Raw genomic sequence first — 15883 nt, 5'->3', positions numbered from 1 at the left:
TTTGCTTAGAGGGCTTCTGTGGCTCAGACCTTCAAGATGGCTGCTTTTTGACTCTCAAGTTATTTTGATCTCCACAGACTCCCTGAGAGCTGTGACATTCCAAGCCTTGGTGATTTCTGCTAATTCTGGGGCATGGATCTAGCATCAGAAGGAGGAATTCTGGCCTATTGTGATCCTGTTGAGACAGTTTCATATGATGTGTCCAGGACAAGTGTTGGACCCTTTAGCATAAGTGGCTTTAAAAATACTTTTAAAAATATATTTGTAAATGTGTGTGCCTTGCCAAGCTTATGTGCATGTGTACAGTTGTCCAAGAGGGACAGAATCAGGCACCCAAAACCCCAGAACTGGAATGACAGGGGCTTGGAAGCAACTTAATGTCAGCGCTAGGAACAAATCAGGCCCTTGTCAGAATAACGTGGTACTCTGATTGGAAATATCCCCAAGAGGCTCCAGTGTTAAATACTTAGTCTCCAGTTGGTGGTGCTCTGTGGGGAGGTGGAGGAGGAATGTCCCTGGAGATGGGTTTCAAGAGGTTAAAGCCATCTCTACTCCAGTCTGCTCTTTCTGCCTCATGCAATAGTTGAAATGAGAATTCCTAGTTTCCTGCTCCTGTTGCCCTTCTACCTGACATGATTGACTCTTGTTCCTCCAGAACAGCCATTTGTAACCTGTAGGTTGCATCTCTCTTGGGGGTCATATGACCTTTTCACAGGGCTCACATAAGAGCATCTGAAACCATAGAAGTGCATTGTGATTTATAACGTTAGCAAAATTACTTCTATAAAGGAACAATAAAAAACATGATTGATGATCCCCACAATATGAGGAACTGCATTAAATGGTTTTAGTATTAGAAAGGTTGAGAACCACTGTTCTAGAATCATAAGCACAAATATATTCTTCTGTATATCAGTTCCCTTGGCCACGGTATTCTATCAAATACATGAAAAGTAACTAATGCATGCATAAGTGCTTTTTCATATATGGCTGTGTCCGTGAGTGCATGTACAGAAACTGGTCAACAGGGCTCCAACATAATCCTTGGGTTCATCTGTTGGTCAAGTCCTATGATCTGTTGATGGAGTCATAAGACTGGCAGTAAAAGTTAACAGGTGGGCCTAATTTTTGCAAGTGGGACAGGGGAAGGCACTTCCTGAATCTTGTTTTCTATTCACCTGCCCCAAAGGATTGAAGAAGAGCATCACCCAACACTCATGTCACAGTGATATTCTGTCTGTAAACGTGTGTCGAAATCAACACAGGCTGAAGCCTCTAAAAAATGAGTGAAAACATGCCTTTCATCCCTTGAGTTGTTTGGGATTTTGATCACAGGGATACATAAGTTACTAACAGTATATGAAGAGGAGGAGCCAGGACCACAATGCCTGAGCCCATAGGAAGTAAGGGAAGCACAGCTGTTTGGATGAAATGTAAAGAAATGTCTCTGCTAAGGGGGGAAAAGGTTACTGAAACACAAGTTCATGGGTAACCAAGGAATTCAGAACTGTGACATCGGCATCTGCCATTCCATGGTGGAGCAGGTGCACGGCACAGATCCAGGAAAGTATCTTTCTGCCTGTAATTCTTCTTTGGATAATCACTGTGATGGATAGTTTTTTGTCAACTTGACTCAAATTTAAACATGTCTGAGAAGGAGTCTCAGTTGAGGAACTGACTCCAGCAGAATGCCCTGTGGGCATGTCTAGGAGACATTTTCTTCTTGGCTAATTGATGTGAGATTGCCCAGCCCACTGTGGGCAGTACCATCCTGGGGCAGCTGGGTCTCAGCTTTATAAGAAAGGTGCTAAGCAAGCCGGAGGAGCCAGCCCGTATGCAGCACTCCTTAATCGTTTATGCTTTGGTCTCTTTATCCAGGTTCTTTGACTTGCCTCATGGTTGGCTACAATTTGTAAATTAGATAAATTCTTACCTATCTGGGTTTAGTCCATGTTTTTACTACAGCAACAGAAAACCGAGTTAGACCAATCACATAGATCTCACCAGGTGTGTGAATTCATCCTTCTAAGTTGTTTTCCCTTCTGGGAATAACTCTGCAGTCAAACTGGATTGGATGTCATTGGGTTATTTTTTAAACACCCACTTTAAGAAACAAAGGAGTCTTAAGTATATTCAAACTCAGGAGGCAGAGTATTCTATGTTGTTAGACAAATCCCCTCCCTGAAGAGAGAAATGAAGTTTGTTCATTTGTCTTAGACATGCACTAAACCCACAGCACATCCAAAGTCCTTCCCAAAAGAGGAGTCTCTGGCCTGTCTCTGAGCAGAAAGCAGTAAGAACCATTAGTCAACCTGCTGGGTCCGGTGTTGGCATTAAGGTCTCGGTTCTGTTTCCCGAACACAAGAAGCTGTTTGAGGACAAGTTGCTTGCAAGTGAGGTCGTTTTTTCATACTGGTATCTGTGTGGACACAGCAAAATTTACTGTGAGGGACTGAGTGCAATGAGAGCCTCTATGGATTACTGAGAATACAGCCTGTGCAGTCATGTTCCCACAGCAGTCATTCTAAGCATCACAAATCCTATTGCAGAGCCAGAGAGATGACTTCAAACCTGGAAATCACATAAAGGTAGAAGGAGAGGAATAACTCCATAAAGTAGTCTTCTGATCTCCACATGTGAACAACTACACACACCATGCATACACAAACCATGCATACACTTATGAACACACACACACACACACACACACACACACACACACACACACACACAAATAAATAAATAGAAACAAATCTGTATCATTAGGCTGGACATGTAGTGCTGGGGCTAAACTTCATAACTGCATCAACAGGGTGTGCAGGCCCATGCCTATCCCCCTACCACTTGAGATGTGGAGACAGGAGAATCAGAAGCTCAAGATCACTCTGAGCTATGCAGCTAGTTTGAGGCTATGTCACCTACATGTAGAGACAAGAGCTAATTATAAAAGATATTTTGTGGTTATTAAGTTCTTTAAATGGCAAAAAAAAAGGTTTTTGAAATGAAAAACAGGAATGCCCATTTTCTCACAGATAAAGAGATCTAAATATGAAGATGCAGTTCAATTGGAACATTGGTACCTGGCAAGCAACAATCCTAGGTTTGATCCTGAGCACCCAATAAATCCAGACATGGTGGCCCAGGCCTATAGTCCTAGCACTCATGAGATGGAGATAAGGGGATCAGAAGTTCATGATTTTCTTTAACTACAAAGTAATTCAGAGACAGACTGAGCTACATGAGACTCTGTTTCAAAAAATATAAAGAGATACAAAAGTGTCTTCTGAAATACCAGATGCCTCCATGGTATAGATGCTTATGTATAAACCTGACAACCTAGATTGCACACCAGGTCCCACAGGGTAGGCAGAGATAACCTACTCCTGATAATTGTTTCCTGACCTCACATGAAAGCACACACAAACCACCATAACATATACAAATAAAATAACTTTAAAAACATAAATTAGTTATTAAAGGTGTGGTCACTCAAACTCAATCAATCTTCATTTCAAAACCCTTTTCTGTGGTGTACACCTTTAATCCCAGCACTTGGGAGGCAGAGGCAGGCAGATTTCTGTGAGTCTAAGGCCAGCCTGGTCTCCAGAGAGAGTGCCAGGATAGGCTCCAAAGCTACACAGAGAAACCCTGTCTCAGAAAAAAAAAAAAAAAAAAAAAACCTTTCCTGCCATTTAAAGAACTTAATAATCACAAAATATGATCCTTCTTTATAGTTAGCTCTTGCCTCTACATGTAGGTGGCATAGCCTCACGCTAGTCTGGTAGGGTGAGCAAGTGACCAAGGAGTCAGAAGCCAGGGAAACATAGCTGTCACGCTTTGGGGAGCAACTGAATAAGATCCAGGTCTCCACGGAAATCTTCTTGAAGAGTCTCCCAATTCCAGGCCTCGTTGGGCATAAAAAGCAAACTTTAAATTGAGGGTTGAAGTGCACAGAAGGAATATCTAGAAGCTCAGACTCATCCTCTATCTCTCCAAGTTGAAATGCTCACAGGTGGGAGAGGATCTGAACTGGTACATTGAGGACAGAGAAGACATGAAGGAGCGTCATTATGTTTTAAACATCACACACTAAAAGATGATGTTTCCATTCCCTTCTGGTTGGAAGCCAAGTTTCCACCTCTTTAACAAGTGCAGAGAATTCCTGCCTCGGATCACACATTTCTGAGATGGCTCAAAAGCAGCAAGTCCATCTCAACCACCACCCAGTCCATCTCAGTCATCACACAGTTCAGATCAGTCACCACCCAGGCCAGCTCAGTCACTCGCCAGTTCAGCTCAATCACCAGCCAGTCCAGATCAATCAACATCCAGCCCAGTTCAACACCACACAGTCCATCTCAATCACCTATTGATTCACCTACTGTAAAAGATAAAAGACTCCTGTTAATCAAGTCTGTATTTGTATCCAGAATTTCCGGTTAGTTTTTTGTTATTATGCTCTCTTAAACATGAACCAATAACCAAGGGCCATCTGTGGTGGACACTCTATTACAGTAAGTCTGTGGTAGAATGTTATTTTAAGGTGTGTGACTTTTGTTTTTACTGCATTTGTTTAACTCAGTGAAGCTGTGATTCTTTGCTTGTCTAAGCCACCCGATAGTCCTAATGAAGAGCTGAATGGCCAATAGAAAGGCAGGAGCAAGGATAGGCATGGCTGGCGAAGAGTATAAAGAAGGAAAAACAAAGAGGAGAGGAGCAAGAGAACAAAGAGAGGAGGATGTCAGGGACCAACCACCCAGTAACCCAGCCACCCAGCCAGCCACTGAGTAAGAAGAAAAGTAAGTTATACAGAAGTAAGAGAAGGTAAAAACCCAGAGGCAAAAGGTAGATTGGTTAGTTTAAGTTAAGAAAAGCTTGCTAGCAGCAAGACAAGCTAAGGCTAGGTATCCATAACTAAAAGTAAGCCTCCGTGTATGATTTATTTGAGAGCTGGGTGGCAGGCCCCTCAAAAAAGATAAAAGGCCAAAAGAACAATAAAAAAAAACATTTTTCACAACATAAGTCAAAGACAAACAAAAACTACACTTGAAGCAGCCAGACGGTGGAGACAGATGAAGAGATTCACAAGTGAATGTATGCTGAATTATTGAGAAAATAACAAGATGTCCCCTCAGAGGTGATATTCAGGGTAGAGAGGTGTGCTTTACAGTAGAAATTTAGAAATACCATCACACAGGTGGAAAAGCCATTCAAGAGCCTGAATGACAAAGCTAAATCTCCCAGGAAATGCTTAAGAGTTATGAAGACAAGAAGTTAGAAAGATGGCAAAATATGAATGAAATGTAGGAAGCCAGTGCTCAAAGAGGAGACCCAGAAAGGAGAAGGAGGAGGATAGCATCAAGTAGGAAGGAGGAAAAATTACAAAATCTTTACCAAATGTCCTGACCTAATGCAGCTGATTGAGGTGGCAAAAAGATTTAAACAGATGCCATCATTGTCAGACTGTGGAGCTACAAGAGAAACCAGCCATATGAATTGGATACTAATTCTAATTCCAAAACACACAAATTTTGGTCGATGTCTTCAAAGGCTGTGGGGAATTTGTTCTCTATGGAAATAGTTTGGGAGGGCAAAAGTAGAAAAAGAGGATAGAATGCTCCTCGTGTGAGTCATTAAGGGCAAGAAAGAGTCAAACCAAGGTAGTTGTGGTGGCTCATCGTTGTAGTACCAACACTTGGAAGGCTGAAGTAGGAGGACCAATAAGAGCCTGAGGCCATTCTGAGCTACATAGTAAATTCCATGCAAGCCTGGGCTGCAAAGCAAGACCCTGTCACAAAACAAAACAAAACAAAACAAAACAAACAAAAAGCAGAACTGGAGATACGGCTCAGTGTTTAAAAGCAGTTGTTGTTTTTGAAGAGGATCTGTGTTCATTTTCTAGCACCCACATGGTAGCAAACAACCATCTCTAACTATGATTTCTGGGGAAATGACATCCTCTTTTGATCAGTATGGGAAACACAAGCAGAGTGTACATATATACGTGCAGGTAAAACACACACACAAATAAAATTGATAACGGATCTTAAAATTAAAATGAAAGAAGGAAATAATGCAACATAGTAGAAGGAAGACAGGAGGATGAGGAAGATGAGTGAAGGAAGTCAAACAAATTCATGAGAAAAAGAATGATGGAGAATTACAAGGAAATTTCACTGAGCTGGCCTAAGCTTCTGACCCATGTCCAGGGATGTTCATACAACCAGATGTTGAGGGGCTTGTGAAATAGTGAGAGACACAAAGAAAGTCAATCAAATGAAACAAAATGAGCTGAGTATTCAGTGCAGATAAAAAATTGAGTTCTATAACAACATGATTCTATGTTAGAAAACATTTCATATCATTTAATGTTAGAATATTAAAAACTAATAAGACACACAGGCAAATAGAAGAAAGACCTAAAAACTCTTCCCAGGGTTTTCCCAAAAGGAGGTAAGAGATAATTCCACATAATTTCACTTTTACAGTTTTCTTTTCTATACACTTTGGTAAACATAAAAATCAGCCTTGACAGTGGTCTATCCCTTTGTGACCCACTATTATGTCACACTGTCAATCCCTTGTAACTGGAGTGTCTAAATAGTCCTTATGAAGGACTCAACACAGCTTTGGCAGATTCAGAGAATCTCTTCGTGGGTCTCAATTTCATGAAAGCAGTGTCTCAAATCCCTGCTTCACAAATGGATTGGATGGGACATTAAATGGACCCAACACCACCAGTTGCATAAATCATACCAGCGGAGTGGAGACCATATCTTCTAATTTCCATGTTAACATTCTGTACTTTTGGGGAGCATTGCTCCTCCAAGAGAGGAAATTCGCAGTCTCATTTTCTGTAAGTAAAACTTGAAGCTAAAATATCATCAAGGACTGGAATACTTACCGGCCCATCAGGAAATGAGGTAATGATATTAAAAAACACCCTAGGCCCATAACCACACATCCAACGCCAATCACGGTAGGCCTGTGCAGTTTAGTTCCAAAATAACTCACGAATATAATCAGTAAAAGGTTTCCTATGAGTGGGAAATGAGAATGCCTGTTTCAGTAAAATATTATCACATCATAGCCAACAGCCTCTCCATCATTTGCACTCTAGTGCTCATTGCTTAACAACCACCTAAAGAATACAGGGATGGGTGCTTAAGAGGTTTGTGCATTGTTTTAATACACACACACACACACACACACACACACACACACACACACACACACACAATGACCCCGAGGGAATGCTCCCCTCCATTCTGGAGAATATTTAGCACTCTATTCAGGATTATCTATTCCTTCAGAATGGATACAAAAGCCGGTGTTAGCTCGTAAGTCACATCTGTTGTCTCTGAGGTCTCCTCTCTTGCATTCTTTATGCAGATTCTAGTGGATTCACAATTTTTAACTTATTGTTCAAAAACCCCTTTATTGCTCAACATGGCCAAGCTGGATGTCTGCTTCTATTGTCACATCCTTCCTTAGTCATCATTCAGAAGGTAATATTCCAGGGCTTCTTTCAAGTCTCTGACTGTACACACCCTGACTGCACCAGGTCTTGTCTGAAATCTCTATTGTTTGAAAGGAAAAACATTTCTTCCTCACATTGGGATTAGATTGTCTTTTACATTGCCTTGGTGTCCCTCAGATAATTGAAAGGAAGGTGTGGGGGGGAAAGGTAAAAAGTGCTAATTACGTGCAGTTAGTCTTAGACTGAAGAGAATTTGTTATTTTCTTGTGTTAATCTGAGTAAAAGGATCAAATCAGGCTTTTATGCATCTTACAGCCTTTGTGGGGCAGTAGATCTAGTTATAAAGCATATCCCAGTATATTTGCTATGTATCCAAATCATACAGTTAAGGAGAAATCATCTTCCTGACTATCCTTGAATATATGTACCCCTAAAATTGAGATGCAAACCTGGGATTACATATACATCTCATATGTAACTACACACCAAGCTGCTTTAGCACAAGTGAAATTACAGACAGGAACAATAGTCTCCAGAGTTGGTGGTCCCATGGGCTAGGCTTGGGCAGGATTCTCCTCCACCAGAGAATCATTCCTCTGGTATCTGAACACTGGTCATCACCTGCTGTACACTTTCACAGCCTAAGACATAAATAGTGGTTTACAACATTATGATTGTTGCAAATACTGTAAAAGTCCATGTAGCCAACAATTACCTGAAATCAGACCTATATAATATTTGCCTTGTTAAAAAGCACAAATATTCCTTCCTGATAGGATACGAAATGTTCTGATAAATATACTTCAATGTGACTGGATTCCTATTAGTCTATATAGCTTCATTTTGTAGAATGAAAGTATTATCCAGAAAGCAGATGGCATTGGGTTTCAACATGGGTCCTCAGCATAGAAAAATCAATATCCTCTTTGAAGGCCAAGATGTAATTCTATCACTAGATCCAAGATAAATGATAAATGGGTGTTTATTGGGGAACAATTACACAGTAAAATACAAAGATCTGCTGGAGCATTTCCCAGCTCTTCTTACTGAATCCACTGACCCACCAGAAAGAGCATACAAAGGAAAGCCACGCCTCTAGCTCCTCTCTTTCTGCTTCTGTCCGCCTGAGGCCACGCCCAAGGAGGTGTGTTCAGCATTACAAGTTCACTGAAAAGACACCTACAATTCCCTTTTTAGTCTAAAGAGGGTTTTAAGCCTGATGTAAAAACTATATACAATGATAACAAATGTCAAGTGCACTCCAGGAAAAGGAAAGGTAAACACACACCAATTAAAACCCACTATCAGCAAGGGCAACATTGAGCAATAGACACATACTACATGTCCAGTATGCATGTCCAGTGTCAGGGTGAAGGCATGACAGAGATTACTCTGATAGCAGTCCTAATCTGGAAAGTCTAAATCTTGCTTATCTAAGATAACAGAGGACATTGTTATGACTGTCTAGTCTCTAAACTCACCAGAGACCTGAGAAGGAAAATAAAAATACTAGGTTAGGTAGGAAGTGCAAGTGTGTGACTTTCAACGATGCAAGTGAAGACAGAAGCAGCAGGCTACCTGGACAGTCACCCATGGCCTCACAGCAACGCCTGGGCAACCAACTTTGGCTAAGCCCTAAATCTGATGAACCATCTCAGAAGCAGGGAAATTGAAAAAACTGTCTTACCCTGACTTGACAGGGTTCAGCAGTCTTTTTTTAAGTTTACCTCCTGCAAGCTCAGTTAGGACAGCATGTCCAAGGTCAGTAGCCCAAGAAGCCAGTAGCCAAAGAGAAAATGAACTCCAGATGGAGTGTCATCAGTGCCCAACATACTCTCAGGAATAGCTCAGTGATGTCAGTAGCAATTGTGTCTCAAATCAATGGAGTACTAATATCAAAACATTTAAATGTCATATTCTAAAGGTCTTTGAAATGTTTGAAGATCAAATATCTATGTCTGACTAACCTCATAGGTATAAGAAGCATGGGTGACTATTATATGTAATTCTCAGAAACATAGTTTCTCTATGGCTGGAGCTTCCCAAAATAATTTAGAAAGGATAATGACTTCAAAAATGTATAGATATTGATATAGATATCAAAAACAGAGATAGAACTGAAATGTCTTGACTAGAGGTTGAACTGTAAAGTACAATATGATAAAATATCCTAAGTTGTATCAATATACAAAATACACGCATAAATATAGTTTTATATTTGTGTGCAAAACATCATAAACAGAAAGAAGACCCTTTCAGGAATCTAACAATTTAAGTTTTCTATAGCTAATAGTTGCTAAACTTAGTTCACAAGAAGATATGTTAGTCTACTAGGCGCCTACACCTCTTCCAACCCCATGCTGGCTCTCTGCCACCAGAGGGATGAACGACATTATCCAGAGCAAGCTGCAGTCTCCGTACATTTCTCATCCCTGAGCATCTCTCCAGGTTCATGTTCTAACAACTCCCACCTTCCCATAACACTGGGCTCTCTTGATCCCCACACAAACTATTGGAAGTTTCACCCTCTGTACAAATCCCCCCCTCATGTTTTAGACCTGTCCATTTCTCCACTGGAAAACCTTCCTCCTTCAGTAAACTGTCTTTCCTGGCACAATATGTTCCATAAGACCTTAGATAAAAGATAGACTGAACTTGCTGCATCTACCACATTAGGACATGGCTGAATATCATTAAGGTCTATGTAAGGCATTCACTCTGACTTCACTGTGAAGGCCTAAAACACAGGGGGCAGAGTAAGCACTGAGGAGCTTGATCCTGAGAGACAGGACAGAACAACCTCTGTTGGTTAGCCACTTCACAGTCCTGGTTTTCTTTGCTGTTTTGGTTAAATACATTAAAAACAATCTCACCTTGGAGGAGGCAAAGCTAAGGTTGCTTTGTTTATGGAGTGTGTCTTTCCCTCCTTTACCCTCTGTACTCTAATATCCCAATTCTTCACCCAAAATCGGGGGCTAAAGTTCATTCACTCTTCTTAGGAATTGTGTCTGACGAAACTCCAATTAAGGAAAGCATCTTCCCAAGTGACTCTGCGTAGAGAGCTGTCAGTTCCAGAGACTCAGTGGGGGAAGAGAAGGATTTGCTCTCCTTCAGAGCATTAGTTCCTTCAGGCTCCCACAGCAGCTTTCTAAAATGCCATATAAAGGGCCTTTTTGTCTCTTTGAGTTATCAAGTGATGGAATGAGACAACAATATTCTAAATTTTCTGCTACTTGTCTGAAACCAAGAGACCATGGCAGGGTGTGTGGCAATAATTACTTGCCATCATAAGGATATTTAAATAGTGGCTTCTTCACACACAAACCAGACTATTCAATCACACCAGGAAACATGTAATTCAGTCAGATTATAAATAGTCTAATCCAGGAAATAAGGAGAGAATGTCAATATATAACGACAAGTAAATGTGAAAATAACTCACCAATCTCAAAGCTCCCACTGATAAATCCGACTAGAGATGTGGGGATATTAAATTGTCTTTCTATTTGTGTAAGCATCGAATTCATATAAACTCCAGATAGTGATTTGGATAAATATGCCCCTGTTAATGCCACCATAAACATCTAGAAGGAAAATGTTTAAGAAAAAGTGAGAAATTTGTTTTCCAATCATATATTCACCATCTACTGAAAATAAAAACAGCCTCTACCATGAGTTGGAAAGGATCTCATACATCTTAACCCTTGAATATGCAAGAAACTTTGAAGTGTAGTGTCTACTCTGTCATGGTGTCCTAACTCCGGAAATGTAGAGTTGGAATTGTTGGTGAGTTTTGTAGATGGGTATGGCTTTCCTCTTTTATCAGTGTAACTTATTCATACAGAAAGACATGGAATTATTCTATGAAAGTCACAGCTATTGCTAGGCCTTCAACATTATACTGTTATCTACAGGACAAGTGTTGTTCACTTTAAGGAAGCCGAGGAACAGAACACAAAATTACAGCATGTTATTGTTTCTACAGAAAGCCTACTGTGTATTCAGGAGTGACAGCTCTCTGGATGCCCACAGCCAGTTCAACATTTTGTCCTCTTTTCTGCATCTTCGAGAACAACAAGCTACATACATCCTCGCTGCCAGGTGCAATGACACAGAGAAGGTAATCTCTCTTTTCCTTTTTTGATTTTTGGAACAATATGCTCTATAACCCTTCATCTCAGTTGTTAAAGTGGTGCTCATGGCGTATAAATCTAGGGCAGAACATTTTGTGCTCCCTCATGTGCAGGATACAATGTGGCTGTGCACCAGTAAGACTCCTCACTACCTGCCTGTGACTAATAAAGTCCTTTGAATGTTGTAGTGAATGAGCTCCCTGATTCCTTAACTTATCTTCCAGTAGCTGGTTGATGGCAAATATCATCATTCAAGCTTCCAGAACTGCTGCACTGCCTCATCTGAAATACTAGACAAATCATACCGCGTTAGATTAGTGTTTACTACTTGTAAAAGTTGTCACAAGTACCAATTTATCTTGATTAACCTGAGCAGTGACATACAAACAATAAATAAAATGGTAAATAGGAACACCAAGTTCAGAATAGCTCAAAGGTACTGTATGAATGTAAAGCAACATGATTCCAGCTCCAGAAGTTTGTATTCTAACTCTAAATGACATTGACAGAGATGTTTCCTTTGCCCACTGTAATTCTTCCAGAGGATGGGATTGATAATTGATCATTTTCACATGAGTTTTATAATTCAGGTCCTATATTTAAAATCAAGACCTACCAAGTTAAAAAATATTCAGACTTGGGGAGATCATTTATTTGATTTGTGTTTGGAAGAAGAAAGCTAAGTGAGTAGTGAGCACACTGCTCTTTCTCTAAAGTATTTGGTTCTGTACAAAAAGTAAAAGAACCAGTGTCCATGCTGGTTCAGGTCTACTCCTATCTAAGATCTGTGTTTATAAAGCCAATCCTGTTGACTATTTAACTCACCACTCTACAGTCCGAAGCCAACTCTTCCAGAGTAGTCTTCTCATTCCCCTTAAGGGAGGTCTCTTTTTTTCATCCTTTTTCTTTGTGTAAGTGTGTACATGTTCATGTGGGATGAGTTCATATATATATATGAGTTCATATATATATATATGAATTCATATATATATGAATTCATATATATATATATATGAGTTCATATATATATGAGTTCATATATATATATGAGTCTCATATATATATATATATATATATATATATATATATATATATGAGAACACAGAAGACAACCACAAGTGTAATTCCTGAAGCTTTGTACATTTTTTAATAACAGGAACTCTCACCTGCCTGGAATTCGTGCAGGGGCAAGGCTGGCTTGTCAGTGAGCACCAAGTATCTGCCTGATTCCACCTTCCCACACTGGCATTGTAGTTATGTGTCTCCATGTCAAGTTTCTATGTAGGCTTGGGGATTGAACTGCTCATCCTGCTTCCATGGCAAGTCCTTTACTGATTGAGCTATTTCCCCGCCCCCTTGATAAATTTTCCTTTCCTTTCTTTAACAAATTTTATTGATAAAATTTATTGTTTGGTGATTTTTATGTGTGTGGCATCATCTGGTTATTATTTTTTTAATCTCTTCTTCCCCTCTCTTCTCCATTAACACCCTCATTCCTAGCTCCTTTTGCAAGTTTCGTGAGTTTTGGTTTACTTTTTTGTTCCACATAGCTTAACCAAGGTCATCTGTGTAACCACTGTATTAGAACCAACCACTGGTGCCTGGTGAGGTCTTTGGTGCATGCAAGACTGAGTCATTAAGGCCACCTTTTCCTTTGCCCTGGGACACTTTTCTTAATGATTACATTTCTAAACTGAAGAAGCAGGAGCTTCCATCTGGCACTACTTCACAACTCTAATTTTCCTACTCTTAAGAATCACAATGTAAATATCTGTGTTTTCCAATGTTGTTAAGTGACCCCTATGAAAAGGTGTTCAATCTGCGAAGGGGTCCTGACCCACAGGTTGGGAAACTCTGCTTTATTCTTCTGGTAAATCTTCCTGGATGAATAATCATGGCTAGACATCCATAATTATAAAACCAACTTCTCTAAGGCAAGAAATTAACAACACATTGGGCAAAAGGACTTTTATGTTAGAAAACTTCATATAAGCTGAGCAATGTTACAAGGACTTTCAATGTTTGCTTTTAAAAGACTCTCGTGCACATAGGCATGCATACATGCCTACATCTAAACATTCCATACCTTGATCTTGGAAAAGCATCTCACCCCATGGTTTGCAACACTTTTCCTGGGTTCTCCCATGTTCTTCTGATAGTTTCCAGATGTTATTGCTTTAAATGTCTTACTGCTGTCTAAAAGAATCAAACACTTGTTAATTGAATTATTTACTAACTGTAATGAGCCATTCTTTAAAAAGAAAAAAATCTCTTAGGTCTCTTAGTCATGATTTCTATTGCTGTGATAAAATACCAGGAAACAAAGTAACTTAGAGAGGAAAAAAAAGGACAAAAGCAAAAAGCAAATCAGTGGGGAAAGGTTTTATTTTATCTCACAGTTCTATACCACAGTTCATCACTGATGGAAGACAGGGCAGGAACTCATGGCAGCAACCCAGATGCAGGAGCAGATGCAGAGGCCATGGAGGAATGCTGCTTCCTGCTTTGCTCCTCCTAGCTTGCTCAGCCTGCTTTCCTACACAACCCAGGGATGCCTGTCTAGGGATGGTCCCACCCTCAGTGAGCTGGACCCTCCCACATCAATCTTCAATTGAGAAAATGCACCACAGGCTAGACTGTCAGTCAGTATGCTTGGGACATTTTCTCAATTGAGAATCCTTCTTCCTAAATAACCCTAGCCTGTGTCAAGTTGATATAAAACTTACACACTCAGCTGTGGAGGTGGTTCAGTGGGTCACATGGTTGATTCCTAAGCTTGAGGACCTCAGTTTGAATTCTCAGTAAAAAAAATGTCTTCTCTGCACCTGCCTGTAACCCCAACTCTGCAAGGACCCAGACAGCAGGATCACTGCAGTGGGCCAACCTGACACTCTATCCAAACGAACAACCGACAAGTTCAGTGAGGAGACTCCACAATAAAACGGAAGGTGGAGTGTTGAGAGGAAGAAATTCAGTATTGCCTCGTGGCCTCCCTAATATGCACACTGGCATATGTGTACCAGCATTTGCACACATCCTTATATATATATTCACACAAATTCATGGATACATATTCACTGCACACTTATACACACACACACACACACACATCTCTTGAATGGGAACAATTGAACTAGTTCCTTGAATATTATAAAATTATCTAGGAAGTTTATTTTTCATTTAGATTGACCTGTATCAAAGATGTCTTTGCTTTCCTCAGTAACTTAAAATATAACCATCCTCAATATCTGCTTGTCATTTTTCAGCCAAGAGAAACTAGAGTTAGCATCGAGAAGAATCACTGGATGGCTCTTTCCGTGCACACTAAGTAATCATCCCGGTAGTTCTTATCACCACCTTGAAGATCCCTTTCAAAACACTTTTGCTGTCAGATAAGTTTTACAAACAAGTGTCTTGACCGTAGATAAAACATACAAAGTCAAGCACTCAAATGTAGACTCAGTGTTAATAAACTAAACCCCACCTTCCTCTAATTTTCCAACGTATCCTGTGAAAAATACTATAACTTTTCAGGGACACTTTAAACATGTCCTTAGAGGGAAAAGGCAATGATTCAACAAGACCTGTGTAACCCAATCCTGAATCCTGTCACATTGCCCTGTTGAGCACTTTGAACCTAAATGAGAAATTGCACAGAGTAAGTGGCAGCCACATGAACACTGTCCCTTTGTTAGCACAGCATTGTTTAAACAATGATTACTGCTCCCAGGATCACACAGTATCACAAACAAATCCATATCAATAATCAGTGCTCATGAAGACAGTGTGTTGCACCTTTATTAAGCAGAAAACACAGCCATGTCTCCCCTTTAGCATCTAAATGGGAGAGTGGGAACACATCACCCTCATTCTCAAGCAGAAGAGTCCATAACTATGAGCCAATTCACTCTGTCTGTTATTGTAAAGATGCATGATTGGAACGTCTGCTGTCTGAAACATTTTTAAGAACATAGTGAAGAATTGCTAAGTAGGTGGGTGAGCATCCTACAAAGCAGATCTCCAGAACAGCAACTATCTTGCAGTACTGGCACTCGATACACACTGAGCGGCATCCCCAGAGGGGGATCCTTTGGTCAATAGTCCTAACGACATCGCAATCACAGGAGAACACACTCTGTACAAAGTGAATAAACACACTCACTCATGCTCAGTATCCACACAGTTTGTGATTATCAGAAATTCAAGCTGTTCATTCCACCTCCCTCTGTTATTAATGAAGCAAAGCTTTGCTTTACCATGGCCACGCAAA

At 40.3% G+C, this 15883-nt stretch overlaps 1 protein-coding gene across 1 annotated transcript in view; it reads right to left on the bottom strand.

The window, feature by feature from the left end:
- The window catches only part of LOC100771780 (solute carrier organic anion transporter family member 1A5-like), a 41015-nt gene extending 27256 nt beyond the window's left edge, over window positions 1-13759 (bottom strand). Inside the window, exons 1-4 of the mRNA XM_035448601.1 lie at window positions 13700-13759; window positions 10923-11064; window positions 6905-7037; window positions 2313-2419 (exon numbers count right to left, since the gene is read on the bottom strand). Of these exons, the coding sequence (XP_035304492.1) occupies window positions 2313-2419; window positions 6905-7037; window positions 10923-11064; window positions 13700-13759 (442 nt within the window). The remainder of the gene's footprint in view (window positions 1-2312; window positions 2420-6904; window positions 7038-10922; window positions 11065-13699) is intronic.
- Between the last annotated feature and the right edge of the window lie 2124 nt (window positions 13760-15883).

The sequence above is a fragment of the Cricetulus griseus genome, chromosome 8, assembly GCF_003668045.3.
Source record: "Cricetulus griseus strain 17A/GY chromosome 8, alternate assembly CriGri-PICRH-1.0, whole genome shotgun sequence".
NCBI lineage: Eukaryota > Metazoa > Chordata > Mammalia > Rodentia > Cricetidae > Cricetulus > Cricetulus griseus.
This window is presented reverse-complemented; position numbering and strand designations above follow the sequence as displayed.